At 31.7% G+C, this 21,582-nt stretch overlaps 4 protein-coding genes across 10 annotated transcripts; 2 read left to right on the top strand and 2 right to left on the bottom strand.

Moving 5' to 3' along the window:
- Window positions 1-260: 260 nt before the first annotated feature.
- Window positions 261-5,474, bottom strand: LOC100743550 (membrane-bound transcription factor site-1 protease). Its single transcript, XM_003488731.4, has 14 exons — window positions 5,200-5,474; window positions 4,360-4,898; window positions 4,133-4,264; window positions 3,844-4,053; window positions 3,584-3,768; window positions 3,219-3,510; window positions 2,966-3,117; window positions 2,584-2,864; window positions 2,394-2,505; window positions 2,057-2,315; window positions 1,696-1,970; window positions 1,309-1,598; window positions 951-1,227; window positions 261-875 (listed from the first exon to the last, which is right to left on the bottom strand). Exons 2-14 carry the CDS (start codon window positions 4,882-4,884, stop codon window positions 509-511), a joined length of 3,357 nt encoding a protein of 1,118 aa, XP_003488779.1. The 5' UTR covers window positions 4,885-4,898; window positions 5,200-5,474; the 3' UTR covers window positions 261-508.
- A 61-nt stretch (window positions 5,475-5,535) lies between these two features.
- LOC100743308 (DNA ligase 4) lies at window positions 5,536-12,973 on the top strand. 3 transcript variants are annotated; one of them, XM_033320228.1, is made up of 12 exons: window positions 5,602-5,733; window positions 9,407-9,590; window positions 9,673-9,830; window positions 9,913-10,169; window positions 10,254-10,568; window positions 10,687-10,993; window positions 11,069-11,198; window positions 11,270-11,524; window positions 11,580-11,765; window positions 11,839-12,156; window positions 12,244-12,486; window positions 12,562-12,973. In XM_033320228.1, exons 2-12 carry the CDS (start codon window positions 9,414-9,416, stop codon window positions 12,904-12,906), a joined length of 2,691 nt encoding a protein of 896 aa, XP_033176119.1. In that variant the 5' UTR covers window positions 5,602-5,733; window positions 9,407-9,413; the 3' UTR covers window positions 12,907-12,973. The 3 variants fall into 3 exon arrangements, with proteins under 3 accessions (XP_012239914.1, XP_012239915.1, XP_033176119.1); XM_012384491.3 differs by lacking the exons at window positions 9,407-9,590; window positions 9,673-9,830; window positions 9,913-10,169; ... (6 more) ...; window positions 12,244-12,486; window positions 12,562-12,973 and adding exons at window positions 6,228-6,597; window positions 6,665-6,868; window positions 6,952-8,795; window positions 8,937-9,302 and having other exon boundaries at window positions 5,536-5,733; XM_012384492.2 differs by lacking the exons at window positions 9,407-9,590; window positions 9,673-9,830; window positions 9,913-10,169; ... (6 more) ...; window positions 12,244-12,486; window positions 12,562-12,973 and adding exons at window positions 6,180-6,597; window positions 6,665-6,868; window positions 6,952-8,795; window positions 8,937-9,283 and having other exon boundaries at window positions 5,574-5,733.
- Window positions 12,974-13,460: 487 nt separating this feature from the next.
- LOC112212671 lies at window positions 13,461-16,667 on the bottom strand. Of its 4 annotated transcripts, none has more exons than XR_004461534.1 (4): window positions 16,425-16,556; window positions 15,271-16,355; window positions 14,178-15,179; window positions 13,461-14,031 (listed from the first exon to the last, which is right to left on the bottom strand). XR_004461534.1 is itself a non-coding variant. In XM_033320229.1 (4 exons), the coding sequence occupies exons 1-4, from the start codon at window positions 16,586-16,588 to the stop codon at window positions 14,342-14,344; spliced, it is 2,016 nt and encodes a 671-aa protein (XP_033176120.1). In that variant the 5' UTR covers window positions 16,589-16,667; the 3' UTR covers window positions 13,461-14,341. The 4 variants fall into 4 exon arrangements, 3 of the variants coding, with proteins under 3 accessions (XP_033176120.1, XP_024222736.2, XP_024222734.2); XM_033320229.1 differs by having other exon boundaries at window positions 13,461-15,179; window positions 16,425-16,480; window positions 16,552-16,667; XM_024366968.2 differs by having other exon boundaries at window positions 13,461-14,469; window positions 14,542-15,179.
- Window positions 15,225-21,514, top strand: LOC100743186. 2 transcript variants are annotated; one of them, XM_033320236.1, is made up of 3 exons: window positions 15,225-15,350; window positions 20,088-20,599; window positions 20,934-21,514. In XM_033320236.1, exons 2-3 carry the CDS (start codon window positions 20,164-20,166, stop codon window positions 21,209-21,211), a joined length of 714 nt encoding a protein of 237 aa, XP_033176127.1. In that variant the 5' UTR covers window positions 15,225-15,350; window positions 20,088-20,163; the 3' UTR covers window positions 21,212-21,514. The 2 variants fall into 2 exon arrangements, with proteins under 2 accessions (XP_033176127.1, XP_012239870.1); XM_012384447.3 differs by lacking the exon at window positions 15,225-15,350 and adding an exon at window positions 17,770-18,471.
- The last annotated feature ends 68 nt before the right edge of the window (window positions 21,515-21,582 follow it).

The following is a 21,582-nucleotide window of genomic DNA, read 5'->3' as shown; positions in this document are numbered from 1 at the left end:
TAAGTTGATAATACATTTTTTATATATATATATATATTTGTTAACCTAAAGTAAATGATTGTTCTATTAATTAAAATATTAAAATAATTGAAAAAATATAAACATATAAAATATGTCAATATTGAATCTAAAATGATGTTTTTATAATTTATCGTGCAAATTTATATTTACTTTATTCCATGCATTTTACTAATATATTTTAATGTATGTATATTTTTATATTTGTAAAGTATTTGTATTTTCCTTATTTTTATTTTTCATTTATATGCTTAATAAACGAAATAATAGGGTAATCTTTCATTTTATACCTGTATATCAACAGAAACTTGCGCTATACAAAATTAATCAACAACACATAAAATTTATCAAAATAATTTATGTAACTTTTAGATTTATGTTGAGTACTATATATTTAAAGGCACATAATATAGTTTGTTATATTTTTAAGCGTTTACCACAGATAATTGAACATTATCTTGCATTAGTTGAAGGTATGTCAAATACACAGTCACATTTGAGGCACTCTGCGTAGAGAAATTGTTTGAATAACTCTGCGTAATCTACCGACTGTTCGTTTTCTTCGAGAATGCCTTTTTGTTATTAAGCAATTCCATCGATTTAATAAGTAAAAAAAAATACTTGCTACCATTATTATTCCTCCCATGTAACTCCACTTACTTGTAAGTATTATACCATTATCTTGATCATTTTGTTTTAATTCATCAATATTATTTCGATCTGCGTGATGTAATGTAGGAATATTTGCACCTCCAACACGTCTTCTAAGCCATAATGGGCTTGAATCTTGTAGAACTGGATTTATAGCAACTATTGTGTCTCCAACAGACAATAGTTTTTGAGGCTTATAAAGATTTCTGAAATAACATTAAAGTCATACTGTAATGTACTTATTTATCGAATGAAATTTAATAACATTTATAATAACTTACAAAGGGACAGATTCGTTTAAAGGTTTTGGAATAGCAGGAGTAATAGTAGGACAAGATGGAAGTGGTCTAATATGACCAGCATTAGTATTTTCAGGCAGTAATACTTTACTATGACGTTTCAAATAACTTCCTTCCATACGTTGCGGTAATTCATTACTGTCTAAAATACTAGACTTCTCAAGAACTTTTGCCTTAGTTTGACTTTCGTCTGTAAAAACAGTTGCGATATGTCCTGTTGTTGTATATTCCAGTATAGCATCAAGCATCCAAAAACAAGCTAAAAAATAACATTTAGTCTTAATTGAAGAATAAAAAATAATATAATTACTAAGTTGAAGATTTCATGAAAGAAACGTACGTTTTTGTAAATGGCTGTCATCGATACAATTTGAATCCCCATATACTACAATTCTACCTGATACAATTTTTGCTTGGTCTTTCATATTATTTTTTTCCACATTTTCTTTCCCCATTATCTCGTTGTTACTGTAATTGTCATTATACAGTTCTTTCATATTTACATAACCGTTGGTTTGAAAAAGTCCGAGAATTGGCACTGGGATTGTAGATCTTGATTCTGATTCAAGCAAAAGTTCCTGCCCTTGATCATGTAATTCTGCATAAAGAATAACTCCGTCCTTTGGAAATCTTGATAAATGTAAAAAATATATTTTATCTCATTATTAAAGTTAATATATATATAACAATTTAAACAGTTAGCTATGATATTTATTATATCACATACCGAGTGATTGTAGTACCAGAAGCAAAAGTAACAGGTGGATGTTGACCAAGAGTAAATTGACCATTGCGTACTTGGTCACCAAATGCAATTCCCCAGTTAGGATATAGTAAATCATTCAAGGCTGGCACATTTGCACCTCCTGTATCTGGTATCCACCATTGCCGAGTATTTTCATCATAAAATTTCACTTTCCTCATAACAGTGACATTATACCAATCTGCAAATATGACTACAGAAAGACCTTCTTCTTCTACATCTTTCCTTAATTTAGCTACCTGAAACATAGTTTTTTGTAAATTTTAAATTAATTAAACATTACCAGAAAACGTTATTGAACATTATATAACATGTATAATATTACCTCTTCAGGAAAAAACTCTTCTTCACTATCGACAATGAGTAAGGTACCATAATTTTTGGCATTAAAACAAGTGAATGGAGCACCAAGTACCTCTAAATAATAACCAGCATTACGTAAATGCTGATACATATCTTTAAAGTTAGTATGAATATGGTCACCGTTCCAATCAAGTGGGTCATTTTTCACACGCAAATCATCTCGCGGGAAGTATCCGGGAGGATAACGCAGATTGTGAAATTGATCCCATAGGATACGTTTACTATTAAGGAAATGTTATTCAATTTTAGTTGTATAGCAAAATTCTATACTATAACTAAAACTTCTTTCTTATACTTACTGATGGGGAGGTGTAGGAATAACTTTTGCTTTTAAGGGTAATTCTATTTTAGATTGTCTTACTTTTTCTTCTCCATCACTCGGTGGTGACTCAATTGTAACCGATATATGACCTATTTATAGAATTAAATTCTAACATAATAATATTATAGAGTATTATTTAATATATTAGAAATAGAAGTAATTTCAACCTTGTGCTATGCCTTGCCAACCACGAGCTGATGGTGGAACTGTTATAGCAACTGCTAACCATCCAGACCATGGCCAAAGAACATCACTATAAGTTACTGATACATCGATTCGCTCACCGTTACCATTGCCGGTATACGGATGCCATACAAGCTCTGTTACATGACCAGATACTCCCAAGCCATTTATTATAGTTATATTTACAATTGTAGGCATACCAGTATGATATACAGCTTGTGTACAGTATGGCCACATATACTGACATTCAGTTAAGTCTATATAACTAATAATGTGCATCATAGTTTATGTATTATATTATACACCATTTTATAGATCATAATTAATATTAAGATAATGAGCTGTATAATATAAGAAAATAATTACCTTGGGCTTAGTGTAGCGATAGGTGTATACGAACGTAGAAAATGAAATGCTCGTAAAAGATCTAGCTTTCCAGCACCTTGTTCAAACATTCCAACTCCCGATAAACGACGCGCAGAAGTAAGTAATGCTTGTTTCATACTTGCTGGAGTAATCTAAAATAATTAAAATAATAATTTTGTCATTAAACATTTATCTATATTTATTTATAGAAGAGATAAATGTACAAGAAGATAAAGATTTGATATATAATTACTCTTTGTTTAACAGATCCATCTGCTTGTACAAACCCACTGGCTAAAAGTGCTACAGCTCCAGCAACAACAGGACTAGCAACAGAAGTTCCAGATAACGTTCTACAACCTGCTTGTAATGCAGAACCTCGTACTCCTGATCCATATGTAACTAAATCAGGTTTTACTCTCCCATATCCTGATGGTAACTCCCATGTAGTCATACCACGTGACGAAAATCTTGCTATTTGATCCTCCCAGTTGATTCCACCTACTCCAATGACATCCATCTGATCCGCAGGATTATTTAGAGTGCTATATTAAATGAGATTCCATTTATTGGTGTATTATAAAATTTAGAGAAATAAATATAGAAAAAATTCCTTACCCATATAAAGGTCCATCATTACCAATAGCAGAAACCATAATTACACCATTTGCTGTTAATTCCCATACTTTATCAACGAATGGATGATCCATAAAATCTGGTCCTCCAATACTAAGATTCAGTACAGTAACTTTTGTAAGAATAGCATAATTGAATGCATCTAAAAACCACGATGTGTATGATACCTGTGAAAAGCAAGGATGTTCTGATGTATCAAGTTAAGTGAAAAGTAGATATACTGAATATAATGATAAACATACCTGAGTATTAGTAAAAACACGAAATATGTGAAGTTCAGCATCAGGTGCAAAACCAAGACAATCTATACAAGATGATGCAATAACTCCAGCTACAAATGTCCCATGACCTAAACCATCTTCTAGTGTTTTTTCATTTGTCCAATTTGAACGTTCTTTAATTTTTTTAAAATGTGGATGACTAGCTGCTAGTCCAGTATCAAATATTGCTACCTAATAATAATTATTATGTATATAATAAATATTATTTCAATTTATCCAATTTCTTAAAACCTATATCCCAAATACCCACCTTGACTCCATTTCCAGTAACACCCATACTCCACAAAGCATCAGCTTGAAGTATACTTGTAATTTGTCTTGGTATAGCTCTTAATAATCTACGTGATGTGTGACGATTGGTTGATTGCCAAAATTGATTGTTCTAAAATTCAATATAAGTCACAATAAATAAAATTATTATTGATTATTATCTTGATTATACAAATTAAAATTAAAATGTCCAATATAAAAACTCACATAATTGTTAATTTTTCTTTTGAAATTTTTGTATTCTAGAAAATCTGCATCTTCTGATGCGTTGATGAACTTTAAACTTCTTTGTACAAGTCTTTGAGGAGTTACTCTTCTAATGAGAGGATGATCAGTCAAAGCACTAAGACCATTATGTTTATCTGTTTCTTCTAAGAGAACAACATCAAAATCACTTGGATAATTGCTAGCCAAGTTGTCACGAAATAAAATTTTCCACTTATGAATACCAGATGAATTCAATGCAGCTTTTATGTAATTTTCACGTGTATGTGGTTTATAATAGCCTTTAAATGCAACAATGTATTCATTTTCAACAATTCTGCTAGTAAAATGGACTTTTACTTGTTCAGGGCTATTGCCATGGCATGGTAATTTAGGTACATTATTAAGTTCAGAGTTTACAGAATTGTTTTTTTCTAATAAACAATTTACTTGATTACGAGATGATCGAATCACAATATTAAGTAGTAATAATAAAGAGACATATAGCCAACATGTATGTGGCTTCATACTATTAATATCAGCTGAAAAATACATAAGAAAATTAATATCATATATCACATATAATTGTTAAATAAGGAAATAAATATTCAAAATATAGAATCATCTACTTCTGATATAATATAATTTAGAATAAATTATTTTAAAATGATATTGGAAAACAACAAAAGAAACTTTCTTTTTAAATTTTAATAATAAACTACTACATTTCTATTTATATTTGAACGTTAAAATAAAAAATATTAAAATAACTTGTAATCAATTCTGTTTATATAAATGTAATTGAGATTACAATTCATGCATATTGTACTTTATAAAACTTACATGTAGTAGAGAGACATAATTTATTAAATTGTATTTTCTCTGCCCATGCTTTTTTTTCAACGTTTCGAGCAATAATAAGATAATATAATAATTTCTTATTTAATGTTTAAGAAATCTAAAAATGACATATACAGATGTTTTTTTATTGTTAAAAACCTTGTTTTGATGTCATAACCTCAACATTCTTAAAATAAAAATCCATTTCAAATGAAATATCAAAGTATTCGCAACATACATTTTCGTTTAATGTTTTTACGTCCCTTACTTCTCTGTATTACAACTCATATACTCTATTATACATAAATTGTGCCAACAAATAACGGACAAGCAAATCATAATGCAGTTTACTATCGTATTGTTTACAGAACTTCACATCGTAAAGTGATGATGTCAATATCAAAAGTATAAGTTGTTATCTTGTAGACGCAGAAATAAAAATATAATAATTGTATGTTTAAGACAAATGTATATTTATAAAGTTATATCTGTGCCAGGAATCTAATATTAATCACTCTACTAGAACTTTAATAAAAGGTAAACAATTTATGTGGTAACTTAACCTTTTATATACATTTATTTCTCATAAATATTTAATTTACAATATAAGTACACGAATGTTAATGTTAATGTGTACAAATTATTGATAATATTGTATAAAAAGTGTTTTCATGATATGATGTAGATGTAATATGCGTATTGTATGACATTTATGTTACACACGATCAACATGCATTGTAAATGTTAATATTTGTATATTTATAATGTAAATATCTCTTAATACATATATAAAATCAGTACCTTGCAATAAAAATTTTTAATGTATTTTTATTGTACATCAATAATAATTTATTAAGAAATAATATATTTTTTATTATTCATATCACATATCAAATATTATGTGTGATAATTGTATTATCTCTATTTAATGTGTAAATCTTTAAACTTAAAGATACATGAATTTAGTCCTATATTTATTTTAGTGCTCTGTGGTGTGATTGAAAAGTGAATAATTTGGTAATAACATTTAGTGCATATAATACAGTTCAAGGATAAAAATATGGCGTTCGATGAAAAAAGTGCAATAGCTCCTGTGATTATAGAAGAATTAGATGAAAATGCCTTAAATAACATGAATGTTGATATCACAGAATTTATTGAAGCACAAGCTTTAGAAATAGAAGATGTGCCACAAAATGTCATATCAGATGTTTATTCAAGACAAAGTACTTCTGCTATGGATATTACCACAGAAGAAGAAGATCATGATTTATTAATAACTGCAGATGAAGAGGATCAATTAACAAAGCAGTTTTTAAATGGAGAGTTGACATTCTCTGAATATTCTTCTAGAATGGATCAAGATGTAGATTTAGAAACTGCAGAATTTGATTTTTCTAGGTAGCAGCCTAATATGGATCTGTGTATTCTTATAAAATTCCTAGTAAACAAACTTTCTTGATTTTAGAAATGATTTTGAGAATGAAGAAGTAGAAACAAATAAAGTAATTCAGTCTAAAGCGTTAAAGCCACAAAGTGGAGGACAAATACGTCATAAACGGAAAAAAAGGACACTTCCACCTGTTCTGCAAGGTCTTATGGGTGAAGCAAATTTAAGATATGCTAGAGGAGATACAGAATTAGCTGCTCAGATATGTATGGAAATAATCAGGCAAGTGTATTTTTTCAAATGATGATGTGTCATTCCTAGATAATAATAAATAAAGCAATATAAATTCTTCAATGTTTCTATAGACAAGTACCAAGTGCTCCAGAACCATTTCATACATTAGCAATGATATATGAAACAGATCAGCCAGAAAAGTCGTTACAGTTTGCTTTGATAGCAGCACATCTTAGTCCAAAAGATGCAGATCAGTGGGTGAGATTGGCTAATATGTCTCTTGAAGGTGGAGACATAAAACAAGCTATAACATGTTATAATAAAGCAATTCAGGCAAATCCAAAAGATGTAACTTTATATGAAACAAGAGCTCAACTTCTAGATCGTAATGGAGATAAAAGAGCTTATTTAAAAGGATTTTTGAAGTTAGTTCATCAATTAGAACCTGAAGATGGTATAAACATAATTAAGTATGCTAAAATGTTAGCCAAACGATACATGGAAGAGAACAATAATGAACAAGCACTAGAAGCAATGGAAAATATTTTTTCAAAATGTCCTAGTTTCATTACTCTAGAAGAAGTTAATATCATGACTGAAATTCTAATAGCATTAAAAAAGTTTAAAAGAAGTTTAAATATTTTAACCACATACACCAGCATTTGGGTAAAATATAAAACCATTGATGGTACTCAAGACTCTGATTTAATAATAAAAAGATTTGGAAATGAGAAAAAAGAAGAATTGGAAGATAGCAATATATGTGAAATAGAATCTTGTGGAGTGCCAGATAATGTTGTTGTTGACTTGAAGGCAAAATTTCTTGTAATACTTATTGAATTGAATCAGATGAAATTAGCTGAGAATTTTTTACCCAACTTTTATTTAAATGAAAATCCAGAAATTTCTGGCGATCTCTTCTTAGATATAGCTGAAGCTTTAATGGGGAAAAAAGAATTTAAACACGCTTTAATGCTATTAGAACCATTAGTCAATAGTAATAATTATAGTTTAGCTGCAGTATGGTTACGGCATGCGGAATGTTGGGTTGGTTGCAAAGACTTAAAAAAAGCAATAAAATCATATGAAGTTGTTAGACAATTATCATCTCAACATTTAGGTGCAAGAACAGCATTAGCTAAGCTGTATAAATTAAAAGGTCAATATAACAAAGCAATAGAAGTTCTTAATCAAGATCCAGAGTCAGATACTTTAGATCCACAAGTAATATATCAAAGGACATTACTCCTTTTCAAAGTAAAAAAGTATGATGAATATTTTCAATCTGGTATGTTACTTTTCTCTAGACATTGCGCAAACATAAGAAACAAAGCTGAATTAAATGCATTAACTAGAGCATATGCAGTACGACAACGTTTGGAAACATTGCAACTTCATCGACTATCCCGTGGCGAAAAACTTGAAGAAGAAAATGCACCATCATTTCTAAATAATACGGAATTAAGTGAGAAGAAAGAATTTCTCTTACTTTTACAAATGTGTAAACTGGCTTGTACATTAAAAAAGTATGGATTACTACAAAGAATCTGTTCTAGTGCTTTAACATCTAAAAGATTTGAGAAAAGGAATTCTCATATCATGTTTTTATGCTTACTTTCTTGTATTTATAACAATGATTCTTATCATGGATATAATATCGTACGACAATTAATACGCGTTTGTCAGGAACCAAATTCTTGGAATTTATTAAATATTATTGTGCAAAAAGCAGAAGATTGTAGACACAATAGATTTATCATGCGGCTCCTTGGAAGGGAAGATGTGTTTTCATACTTGCATATAATGCATGCAAACAACTGTCTTATTTCGGGAACGTATAAATATGCTCTTAATGATTATATTTCTCTTTTCAAAGTAGTACCCAGTGCCTTATTGGCATTACTTATTGGTGTAACTTTATTACAAATGGCATGCCAGAAATTTTCTGCTAAGAAGAATCAACTTGTAAGTCAAGGTAATTACAGCTGAAAAATAAATTAGAGATCGTAATTTATTTAAAATCTTGTTTTAGGAAATATATTCATAAAAAAAATTTATAAAATTTATAATTTTAAAATTTAAAATTTATAAAAATATTTGTTATTTTCTATTCCAGCTATTGCTTTCTTGAAGAAATATTCTCAACTCCGTAACGAAGATGGTGAACAAGAAACATATTACAATATGGGTCGTGCATTTCATCAAATTGGTTTATTACCAGCAGCTGTACAATTTTATAAATTAGTACTTGATAAGGACCCTGGAGATTTAGTTAAAAAGAATTCATATCTTTTAGATTTAAGAAAAGAAGCTGCCTTTAATCTACATCTTATTTATCTACAGTCTGAAAACTATTTATTAGCAAGAATGTATCTTGAAAATTATATCACGATTTAATTTAAGAAAGTTATTTACAGTATATGATTATTACTATATATGATTTATAAACTTATGTTATGTTGTAAATAAAGATGTAAGCATTTTTTATAGAAATTAAACGATTTTTATAAATAAACTATCTCATCTCTTAAATTACATTGATTCTACCTTTCAAATAATTAATGAGTTCTATTCTTTTTTGTACAGGAGTAAAATGAATGGAACATTAGCTAGTAAAATTGAATTTGTGGAATTGTGCGGTATATTCGAGAAAATCTCTAAAACAGATACTAGGAAATCGCGAATATCTAGGAAAGCTGATATTTTGGAGCAATTCTTTCAGAAATGTCGTAATATGGGTCATGAATTAAAAACTGAGTATCCAGATATGGTAAAATTTTGAATTTTTAAATTAAAGTTGTTAATGATTATCTGTATTAAAATCATAATATTTCAATAAAATTCTTTTACAGGATGTTTCACTTTTTCCTATATTAAGATTAATCTTACCAGATCTTGAACGAGAACGTGAGGCATATAATTTAAAAGAAAAGTCTCTTGCCGATATTTATATTCGTATATTTTGTTTCGGGAAAAACAGTAAGGATGCAATTAAACTTAAACAGTACAAGTAAGATTATTAATATTTATTTTTTCCTAGTATTAATAGTGTGCTATAATCATAAATCTTAAAAGGAACTAAAATGTTTTAGAACTCCAACTGCAAAAAATATTACACGTTGCAATTTTGCGGATAAAGCTTATTGGGTTTTACAAAATCGTTTTCAACGTGAAGGTTCTCATATCTCAATAGAACAAATCAATTTTATTCTCGATAATCTATCGTTAAGAAGAAATGAAACGTTCAAAGATTTATTAAGGAAATTAAATGCATTAGAGTTCAAATGGATAACACGAATTATTCTAAAAAGTTTGAATCTTGGCATTGGAACGAAAAAAATATTGCAAGGTTTATTTTTTGTATATTACTTTAAAAATATATAAAAAAATATATTTAGAACAATGTCATTTAACAATGATATGTGTTTTTTAGTTTTTCATCCAGATGCAGATTCATTGTTTAATGTATCATCTAATTTGCGACAAATTTGTGACACATTATATGATCCTCAATTGAGATATCATCATGATATTCAAGTTTTTTCTCATTTTAAGCCTATGTTATTAGAAGAATGTCAAATTGAGAATGTAGAGAAACTTTTTAATGGAAGAAAACAATACTTTGTGCAATGCAAATATGATGGCGAGCGATCTCAAATACATATGAAAAATGGCAAATATAAGTATTTTACAAGACAAGGGTATGATATTACAAATAAGCCTGGTTTTGGGGAAACTACTTCTGCAGGTATATATGTGTTGCAATTTGATTAGAATATGTTATATATAAATTAAACTAAATATATATTTTTGTGAAGATGACATGATCTCTATGATGGTACCAATTATACAATTGTACATTTCAGGTTTTATGAGCGGTGTATTTGGTCGATTATTAAATCCTCAAGTAAAATCAGTCATTTTAGATGGTGAATTAATGGGTTGGCATAAAGAAAGGAAATTGTTAGGCTCAAAGGGAATGAACTATGATGTTAAGAAACTCTCAAAGGATAGTCCTTATCAACAATGTTTTGTTGCATTCGATATTATTATGCATAATGATATTTTACTTAATAACGAACCTTATGAAAAAAGACTTGAAATTTTAAAAGATGTATTTAAAGAGGAAGAAGGTTGCCTTTTATTATGTAAATCTACTAAAGTTTCTAGAAGGTAATTGGTTATGATTGACAGCTTAAAAAAAAAAGAAATTTTTACATGTAAATTTATACAATTTCTGCTTTTAAGCGAGGAATTATGTAAAATATTCAATGAAAGTATTAGGAATAAAGAAGAAGGAATTGTAGTAAAAGAATGTGATAGTAAATATAAACCAAATGTACGAAATGGTACTAATTGTTATAAAATAAAAGCTGAGGTAATATTCTGTATAATATTTGCTTACATTGTTATAATTTTTTGTTGCTACTATAAATAATAATCTTTTAGTATTCTGAAGGTTTGGTACACGATATAGATTTAATTATTCTCGGTGGTTATTACGGTAGAAAATTTATGGGTTTAGTAAATAGCTTTTTAATGGGCGTAGCTTCTTCTACAAAAACTCCTGGTGAAAATCCTACAAAATTTTTATCTGTAGTATCAGTCAACAGTGGTTTTTCTATGAATACATTGAAAGAACTCGGAAGAATGTTTAAAGATAAGTGGCAAACAGAACGACCTGAAAATGTCGTGCCTCCCAAGGTGAGTTGACGGAAGTAAATATTCGTTATATTTTAGTATCATTTTAATATGTTAGGTTGAGCCAAATTTATGGATTCGTCCTGAAAATTCCATCATTTTGACCATAAAAGCATCGGAAATGATATGTAGTAATAATTATCCAACCGGATACAGTTTACGATTTCCTAGAGTTACAAGTGTTAGAACTGATAAACCGTGGTATGACGTTTGTACAACTGATAACTTGAAATTATTAATTAAGGTACATAATTGAATGATTTATTGCATGTTATATCATTACAATATAAATAACAAATATTTTTGTTATTTTTAAGGATACGCAACCAATTCAGAAATTAACAAAACGAGAAATACCTTATGAAGATATAGAAGAAGCACGTGAAAGTAAAGTACGTAAGACAAAGAAACAACGTTCAATAAAATATGAAGAGAAATCAATGAAACCAAACATTTATGACAATCCACCGGTTCATCTTACCCGACTTTTTGACGACAAAGAAATTTGCGTGATAAATGGCGTCGATGAGTTACCTAAAGAACAGATTGAAGAAATTCTTCTGCAACACAGAGCAAATGTTGTACAAAACCCTTTAAAGGAAAATTACTGTATTATTGTTGGTAACGTTAAAACGGTAAATGTGCTATTTACTATCAACTTTGGATCTTAATTTAACAATTAATACTGTTCGAATAGTCGACATATGAATAAAATTCTTTAGGTAAGAGCAAGTTGCATCATACAAAGTAAAAAGTATGATGTGGTAACATTGGATTGGTTTAGACGGGTTACCAAAAAAGAAAATTGGTCGTCATTACAAGATTTTTTACCATGGGATTTGATATGTAGTCGTGAATCAACGAAACGACGATTAGCACAATATTATGATGATTATTATGATCACTATACTATAGATGCTGACGAAGAGAGTTTATTACGTTCGTTCAAAAAAGTCGAAGATACGGTATCACGTTCATTTACTTATTTTACTAAATCAAATTTCTATAGGTAATTTAAATTTTATATAAAATTATTTCAGGAGCAAAATGTTAAATTTGGTTATACAGAAATGAAAAAAATAGATCAAGAATTATTTGATAGTGAAATATCACCTTATTCTCTATTTCGTGGTATCGTGGCATATTTTTATGACTCATCAGATTTATCAAAATTTGAATTTCGTTTTATGGGTGGTACTATTAGAGAAACTATTGACGATTCTGTGACAAATATTTTTATCAATAATAATTCCACCGATATTGAACTCCAAAATTTAATTGACAATAAATCCCAGGCATCGTTAACAATTATTAAAAGCGAATGGATCGGAGAGTGCTTTAAACAAAATACAATTATTCCTTATTCTGTATACCTGGTCCAATAAGTATTGATAGATTAAGTGATTTTTAGATATGTATATCTATGCAAATAAAATCAATTCATTCAAAAATAAATTTATACATTGCATTATATAATTCTATTTTTTTCATCGAAATTAAAGCGACGAATAAGAATGAAAATATAGTTTTAGAATAGAGTCTTTTTAACAAATAATATCTAACGTACAAGCGTTACGCGTATATTTGTAACATAGACACCGAAAATATATAGATTCATTTTGGCTCATATTTTCGCTAAGTGCTAAAGAAACTGGGTACTAGGTAGAGTGACAGTTGGACAGTTCGCTCATTTAACATCCCGTTTCGAAATATTTCTTCTCGGTTGAAGTCGGCACCCTTGCTGTTCTCGTTTTATTTCATCGGAATGCGTGCAAAATACGAGGCGAAAGGGACGCAGCTGCGACGTTTCCTTTACAAAGCCTGCCATTCAGAGAGATTCTCGAGTAGATTAAGACGAGAGAACTTTGGAAAAAAGACTTTGTATGCACAGACATCGATACGACGTTAAGAATCATTCTGAAATTCTTTTCAACCTAAACAATCACTCAACTCGTATCACTAATTTGGAAAAGAACTTCAATTAATATTTTACAAACTATGATGATGGCAGTAAACATATTTTATTTAACTTTCATAAAAGTTATGAAAAACGATACATCACAATAATGTTATAAAGATACATTTTTATCAAATTGAAGAGACGAACATACATTATCTATGAATAATAAGAAAAAGGAAGATCTCTTCATTCAAAAGTCTACGATTACACATAATAAAGCGAAAGAATCCTTTGTCCTTTTTTTCACAACAACGAAATTGTAGTTGAGATATTTGGCAAAGATGTATATCGTGGCATTGCCTGATGTATGTATAGTGTTAACCATTGCAGATATCTCGTTAGCGTAAAGGAAGGTTTCGTCTACCAGGTCAGAACATAATATATGAATATGACTGACGTTCGTGTCCGTAGAAGATCTACTTATAGACTCTTCACCTACGGACACGACGCATATTAATCGAGTTTCAGATTTTCCAAACGTCCAACGGGACGCGTCACTCCTTTGCACCATGTCCAATTTATTCACGGAGTTTCAGTGCTAACTCGGTACCTGCCAATTACGTGTACTCGTTACTGTTGTTGCTTACGTTTCATCGTCACACGATAAATTTATGATTTAACCGAGTTCACGCTTGAATTATGTCTTTATCGATGGTTCTACTAAAAGAATAGAGCATGTCACAAATGTTACTTTACCAACGTTGTTGCGTGGACTTTCTATTTAAATAATATCGAGGTATAAATTATGATTGTGATTTCTTCACGTGTACCTATGATTAAAATATACTTCTTACATCAATAATTCTTTTCTTTCCATGCTTTTCATATCTGTTCATTTTCTTCCTTTTACTTTTCTATTCCTAATACATATTCTTAATATTCCATCTAACGTGACGTTCATCCGTGTATATTATTTTCTTCTTCTGTGCACGAAATCTTGGTTTTCTCCGCGACTTTTTAATTTGCCTTGCTTCCTTCTCCGATTCCTCTAAACAATAATCTCTAAATGTCGATAACGGTGACAACGAACAAGAACAGGTAGTGGATGAAAGATACGAACTCGTCCTTTTCTTCGTTTCCGAGTATCTTCTTCTCCATCTGTGAACGTCTGTGCACGAAGACGAAGAAATCGGTTCTTGTTTATGATAAACAGCGTTTCGTGGTAATACTGTCCAAGAATGAAATCGTTTGGACGATGATAAGCTTGATGATGAAGACAACGAAGAAGTAGTATCTACTTTTGCGCTGTTCTTATTATGCTTATATTGATCACTCGAAGGCATCGTATAACGTGATGATTTATAGGTTGAACGTTGAGACGTAACTAAATTGTCGTGAACAGGTCTCTTAATAGTACTGGTAGAAGTGGTCGAAGAACTATATAACGAATTCGTCGAATTCCTCGATCTATTGGATCTTCTGTTTTTGAAGATGACCAAAGTCGGTTTCTCTTTATATTGCATCGATTGTGGTTTGAATTTCGACGAACGAGTTTCATGAGACGATGAAAATTTATAATCGGCCCTTGAATCAATTTTTTTCTTCGTTCTCAGACATTCATATGGAGAATTATTCCTTTGCGGTTGCAAATTCATAGATAACGTATTGTATTGTGGTTTAAACGAAGAATAGGGCTGCAAATCTGAGAAGGATTGTTTTTTACTGCCACTCCATCGGGAATCATCATAATTACGTGCTCTGAAAAGAGAAAATGCATTTTGGTAACGGAGATAAAATTTAGTATTATATTACAGTGTATTGATCAATGTTAAAAAGTGACGTAACTAACTTTGCATCGCAATAACAGCTTTGACAAGGATATTTTGGCAGCTTTCTCTGATACACTGTATTTTTATACCAAGAAACAGGGTAAGTATCTTTCTGTTGCATGTCTGAACCAATTTCAATGTTACGACATGGAAGTTTCTTTTGCAATTTTGTAGCCGATTTATTTATAGGGCGTTTTGAATTATATTTTTGCTTTTGTTTCAAAGAGTATACCCGCGTGTTGTCCGAAATGTTACTTTTGATTCTATCAATGTCCGACTCTTGATGTGAACTAATTTTCTCTGTATTTTTTATTTCTGCTTCAGGAGTCAATTTTAATTCAATGCCTTTTTCAATCTTCAAACAATTTTTTGATGATTTTTTCTTAGCAGTAGACGCAAATTTTTTTCGTATATCGTAATACAAAATCGAATTCATATAGTCATCTGTATTAGTGGTTTCGTCGAAACTTGTGCCACTTGGCGAACATTTTTCACTCGAAGTTTTCTTTGAACGTTCGTGCGATGTATCGATTTTACTAGTTCTACACGAGCTACTCTTCCTTTCCAAAGCACTAGAGGTATCTTCCTGCATGTACATTAAAAAATGTTCCGTATTACTATCACAAATGTGTTTGAAACTACTCGATTTTCTAATACTTTCGCTCTCTTCGTGTTTAGTTTCAGCTATTCGTAGAGATAATGAAGAGATACTGCAATCACTGCAAGGCTTATTAGGGTAAACACACGGAGATTTACATTCTGATTTTAATACCATATCCTTTTCAATCTCTTCCGCCGCATATTTATCATGCTTCTTCGATATTTCTTCTTTATGTTCGTGAGTTATTTTTATGGTTTTTTCCTTCCCGCCTGTATTTTCTTGATATATTTGAGCCTCGTTAATATTATTTTCACCATGTACCGATTTATCGGACACTTTCCAATAATCAGAAATAGCCTGTTGAGAAACGCGTAGGTGAACGTAATGTTGCCTGTTTTTTCTTTTTTTCACTAACTTCCGGGGGCATACGAGACCGCTGCAATGGCGATAAATACAGTGTCTACTTAATCGTTTTCTTCGTACACTCATGGTTGATTCTGTGAACTAATTCGCGTAAAAAATTCTTGTCGTTAATACGATCGCATTCCACTCGAACAATACATTTTCGCTTACCTTAGTTTTCTGATTGAGCAACGTTACACAGCACATGCAATTTACCGATGATACGTCTGCAATCGAAGTAACCATGAGATCACTGAATTGTTGAATCGTGAAAACCATTCACGATGGTAAGACTTACAGCGATTTGCTGGGGAAGTCGAAATTACCATTGTCATTTTTAGGAAGACCTTTTCCTAATACAAATGCGGTTTTCGATGCGATAGCTGGGTCGTTCTCCAGAAAACATTCCCGAATCTTCCTATACCCTAAAAGCCATATGTCAATTTTTAAAATAATACGAAAAAAAATCGAACGTCTTATCACTGTTACGACAGAATGTCCTTACATGTCCAAACGTTTTTTACAGCCGCAAGCATAGGTTTTGATCCGAGCTCTGTATAGAAGACAATAACATTTTTATCGAATTTTTAATATCATCTTTCGATGAATATTATCGATGATTTCATGCTTACCCTTCTCTGCAGTCGCATCTGTCTGAACGTCTAAAGGGCAGGAATTAGTACTAAGTATTAGAACTTATGATTATGCTATGCACATGATATTGCTGGTCATACGATGCGCGATATCCTTTCGGATATTATAATCAGTTTCATATATCAGTATGTAGACATATATATACGTAATAAGAACATTTATTTATTAATTGACAAAAAAGAAAAGACAACAGGAAAAATCATGGAAGAAATCTCGCACGTATGACCAACGTGACTCACTTTTCCCCTTTACGCCGTAAGAGTTCTCTTGCTCTCGGTTTGCATAGGCAACTGTATTCCCTGTAACACACGTATTTTTACGATGGCTGTGTTTGCTTTCTCGGTTCGCTCCCGTAGCTAAAAGTTACCTTTCTTTCAGGAAAACCACGTAAAAGAAGAGCATTCCCGTGAAACCCACGATAAACTTGCTTAAGTACCAAACAAAATTATCGGTACAGTGGGGCATCGCTATTGAGCTTGATCACTGGTTGTTCGTCAGCGTTATAACTATGTCAAAAAAATGTAGTATCGGCAATAAACTAAAAATATTCTATCGTTGTATGATACAGTTTTTCAAGAATTGTATTTCTGAATTGTTATTTGCATTTCAAAGTCGCTCTTCTTAGAATATCTTTAAAACGTGCGAATATGTATCTTCGCAACACATCTTACCTTACATGAATGAAACGATATTTAAAATCGAGAAGTTTTATACTTCTTTCGTGAACGATCGCATTACAAATATCGCAACGTCGCTGCTACGTAAATTTTACCATATATTTGGAACTATTCGGAAAGGTTAATTGCTTATTGTCGCGATATTTTGTTTGTTTAATCTATCCTTTGAATTTTGAATTACATAACATGTTTGTAACTTCGAGACCCACACGTTTTGTTCCACTTCCGACGAGCGCGCATTTGAGAGGCACGCGCGAGGATTTCAACCGTGAGGGACTTTTGCAATTGTTAAATCGATGGATTTATTAATTTTTGTATACCAGGATTTCGGGTTACCGTGTTTCGCGTAGAGCCCCCAGGACGCGAACAAATGCAAAGTATGTCGATTTGCAAATGTCGAAAAGTTGTCAAAAAGCCAAGAACATTGCCTACTTTTGATACTCGATTTTCAATTTTACCATTCCCTCTTCTTTTTTAATACGATTCTAAAATAGTTTTAAAGTTACTTTTAATCCTAAAGTAAATTAGGAGAAAACGTTTTCGTTTCTTTTCTCTCTTTCTTCCCCCCATTTTACGCTCTCATTTTATCTCGTTATTAATAATTCTTGTTAAAATTCTTGGTTCGTTGAGCACGTTGTTCTCGCAAGGACAGTCTCGAGGAGGGCCAATCTTAGCTATGGATATTCCGAGGTGCAACATCTCTTCAGTCACGCATCTTCAACGAGGGTCCACCACGGGCAAACGATGGGAAGATGTTGAATGACCTGTCAACATATTTGCCGTACTGACAACACCCTCGAGCAAAGCTGTCCATGTCCGATAGGAAAAACGGAGAAACGTCTAAAGTGACACCCCTTCGTTCCACGCTCATTAGGGCAAATTCCTCGGTACGTTTCACGCGTGCCTACCGGCGTCGATGTAAATTTAAACTTGTCTGATCGTTCGCTCTTTTCATCGTCTACGAAGAAAAAAAAATTCCTTTAACAGGCATTATCGTTCTTTTAAGAGAACGATCTTTTCTTCATCGACATTCGAATTTTATATCTTAGTACTTCACTTAAGTGACTAGTCGAATACGAATCTTTTGAGAGTTACAGTTTATACGTGGAAAATGGCTACTAAAGTTCACCCGTGGAGACGTCATCGAATGTCCAAGAAGACGAGATCGCTTTCGGTTACAACTAAAAATATAATATCGTTCGAGTATCGGGAAGCGAAGGATAGTGCAATCTTCCTGCCCCTTTTCGTCCTATTCCGTACTGCAAAAATAGAAGAGAGAGAATCACGTTCGGCTAACAACGGTACACACCGCCAGCTGCGGCCACATGGCATTCTTTCTGTGATCTTGCTTTAAGAGCTCGTTAATACGATCCTCTCGGATGTTGCCAACGCACAGTTAATATTAGTTTCGAGTATGTTTTCTTAACGTATGAGTGTTCTTTCGACTCCGGCAGCAGTTAAGTGCTGGAGAAACCTGAATGTTATGTTCTTCCCTTGTCTTGGATAAAAATCTATATACTCTGACGGATGGAGAGGAAGCGTCAGGTTTAGGTTTCAAAGGGAAACTAAACAGAACTTTATATGCCATTTCTTCTTTTCTACAAATTGATATAGAAATTACAAAATACGATACTTGTTAATCGTTGTATTTTGATTCTTAAATTCTTGAAAATAGTATACTTGTAGTGTAAAGAAGAACGAATACAGGAATCATTTATTTTAATCTGGACGATGATAAATCGATGTGTCTCATACAAATTGTTTTTGTCGGTAAGGGTAAATAAGCACGCGCATTTCTGTTGCCCGCAAGGAGTCATGCTCGATAAATCTTAGCCGTTTTGTATAAAACCGCTCTCTGTGCCTATTTGCTTACGGAAGATCCGTAGGATTCCGTCACGGTGGCCGTAATCAAAGAAGTTGTACGGGTTTAACGAAGATCTTTGCCTTTTTCTCGAGGTGATACAAGTTGACAGTAATAAGAAGAACGAGATCCAAGCTGGCCTCGATTGGCTCCTGGTCCACAAAAGTGGCGGAGTTACATCGCGTTTCGAGCCAATCCCAACATGTTCCTTCTCTAAAAATACATTTTGAATTGGTAGGAGGAGATGCGGAGACACCTCCTTCGACAGAGGGAAAAAGATTCCACTATGTATATAACTCATTCAACAGTGTACACTGACTGTTTCATCGGGTAGAATCTTACAGGAAGCTGGAAACAAGGGAAATTGACGGGTGTTTCGCGAGATATATCGGCGAACGAGTTTAAATTCACGTGATTTCTTCCATGAAATATATACGAATTTTGTCACTAACTAATATTTAACTTCGTCACATTTATTAACAAACCGGTCGTGCTGAAGAATCGATAATCCATAAACGTAGTGGTTATTAGAAACTTTTGAATTTCTTTGTAAATATGAAATGTAGTACCAACATATACTGCACAGCGTATAATCCCAACAATAATTCTTATAATATTCCACGAATAAATTTTATGCGATAGAAACAAGAAATAGTAATTATTCGTGTAAATCTTGAAGAGGATATACTCTCTGTACAGAGTATCACAACGATTTAAGATGAAGACCGAAAGCGGTAATTCGACTCAAGTGAATTCCGGAATCGAGCAACGTTTGAGGAGTCCAAAGTGCGCTAGATGTAGGAACCACGGTGTAATTTCCGGACTGAAGGGTCACAAAAGATCGTGTGCGTGGAAGGACTGTCGTTGTCCTTGCTGTTTGCTGGTGGTCGAGAGGCAACGGGTGATGGCCGCTCAAGTTGCACTCAGAAGACAACAACAGGCTCAAGGAAATTTCTTCGGTGAAAACGTTTCAAGGGTTTGTCACACCCCGATTGATACGTCTGCTTCGCCGTATCTACTGAAAACAGATCAAACACCAGTCTGTCGAAGAGGGAAGAATATTCAACGTCATCAATTACATTTTACGCAAACCAGCATTAGCGTAACCCAAGGATTCTATGGATTGAAAACGATTCACGGTTTACCTGCAGCATGTTAGTATTTATAGTTAGTATTTATATAGTAAATCAATAGAAAGAAAACGTATCTTTAATTTCAATTTTCTCGCGTTTGAATTGTTATTCTTTTCCTATTTTATGGTCTTCCTTGATTTTACATGAATTCTTTGATATTATTTGAACTACAAGAAGAGGAGGATTCATAGGTAGTCGTAAAAAGTATCGCACGTATGGCGACAGCTGTTTTTAACATATGTAAAACTCTGGAGAATCATAAATAATACTTTATTATCGTCGATTAACTATTTGCTATGATATTAGCATTTTTTGTTCGGTATTTTTGTACATTGATAGCATATTTTTATTACAGTTACCGCAGACGCTCCATTGTTGAATGGTTTGTCACAAAATCAGGAATACAAACAAGAATCCGAAGGTTCGAAAAAAATACAACCCTTCCCAAGTATGTATTCCACGATCCCGTGGTTTGAACAGGTCGCGGAACCTCGTAAGACGAAGAAAAGTTTTAACAATTTTACTTCCTCTGTGAACGATCAAAAGAATATTTCTGCTGCTAAAAGTGGACCTTGTTTGGAGAAGAAATCGACGATCTCTTTTAGCGTAGAATCTATCATTGGAACAAAGTGATAAATGATAGTTCTATATGAAATTGCATTTCATTATTGTAAATAGGAATTTTTATGAATTGATAAATCTTATTGGCATATACTTATGGGCAGTAATTATGACATAAGTGAAAAATATTCAAAAATTTAAATTATTTTCTTATGAAATGCAATCTATATGTGCTTGTAAATCTTTCTTTTTTAAGTATTATTTTAAGAATTATACATATCTTTCCAATTAACAAGTTTCTAATTTGTTACATATACATAGATAAGATACATTATTGTATATTAATATTACAATAAACTCTTACATAAAATCAGATTTAATTATACAAAACTTGAATATTATGCCATTTTCATTTATTATTGCAAATATTTTAAACATATCAG

This window comes from Bombus impatiens, unplaced genomic scaffold (genome assembly GCF_000188095.3).
Source record: "Bombus impatiens unplaced genomic scaffold, BIMP_2.2 scf_0263, whole genome shotgun sequence".
NCBI lineage: Eukaryota > Metazoa > Arthropoda > Insecta > Hymenoptera > Apidae > Bombus > Bombus impatiens.
This window is presented reverse-complemented; position numbering and strand designations above follow the sequence as displayed.

What these genes read in the sequence shown, in the direction of transcription:
- LOC100743186 (XM_033320236.1), top strand. Translation starts at nt 20,164, where the DNA reads ATGAAGACCGAAAGCGGTAATTCGACTCAAGTGAATTCCGGAATCGAG. An exon ending in TCACGGTTTACCTGCAGCAT is followed by an intron (nt 20,600 to 20,933) that starts GTTAGTATTTAT and finishes TTTTTATTACAG; the next exon opens with TTACCGCAGACGCTCCATTG.
- LOC112212671 (XM_024366966.2), bottom strand. Translation starts at nt 16,532, where the DNA reads ATGGTTTTCACGATTCAACAATTCAGTGATCTCATGGTTACTTCGATT. An exon ending in TGCTCAATCAGAAAACTAAG is followed by an intron (nt 16,356 to 16,424) that starts GTAAGCGAAAAT and finishes TACGCGAATTAG; the next exon opens with TTCACAGAATCAACCATGAG. An exon ending in AGCTGTTATTGCGATGCAAA is followed by an intron (nt 15,180 to 15,270) that starts GTTAGTTACGTC and finishes TTCTCTTTTCAG; the next exon opens with AGCACGTAATTATGATGATT.
- LOC100743550 (XM_003488731.4), bottom strand. Translation starts at nt 4,884, where the DNA reads ATGAAGCCACATACATGTTGGCTATATGTCTCTTTATTATTACTACTT. An exon ending in TCTGGTACTACAATCACTCG is followed by an intron (nt 1,599 to 1,695) that starts GTATGTGATATA and finishes ACATTTATCAAG; the next exon opens with ATTTCCAAAGGACGGAGTTA. An exon ending in TTAAACGAATCTGTCCCTTT is followed by an intron (nt 876 to 950) that starts GTAAGTTATTAT and finishes ATGTTATTTCAG; the next exon opens with AAATCTTTATAAGCCTCAAA.
- LOC100743308 (XM_033320228.1), top strand. Translation starts at nt 9,414, where the DNA reads ATGAATGGAACATTAGCTAGTAAAATTGAATTTGTGGAATTGTGCGGT. An exon ending in ACTTGAAATTATTAATTAAG is followed by an intron (nt 11,766 to 11,838) that starts GTACATAATTGA and finishes GTTATTTTTAAG; the next exon opens with GATACGCAACCAATTCAGAA. An exon ending in TCAAAAAAGTCGAAGATACG is followed by an intron (nt 12,487 to 12,561) that starts GTATCACGTTCA and finishes AAATTATTTCAG; the next exon opens with GAGCAAAATGTTAAATTTGG.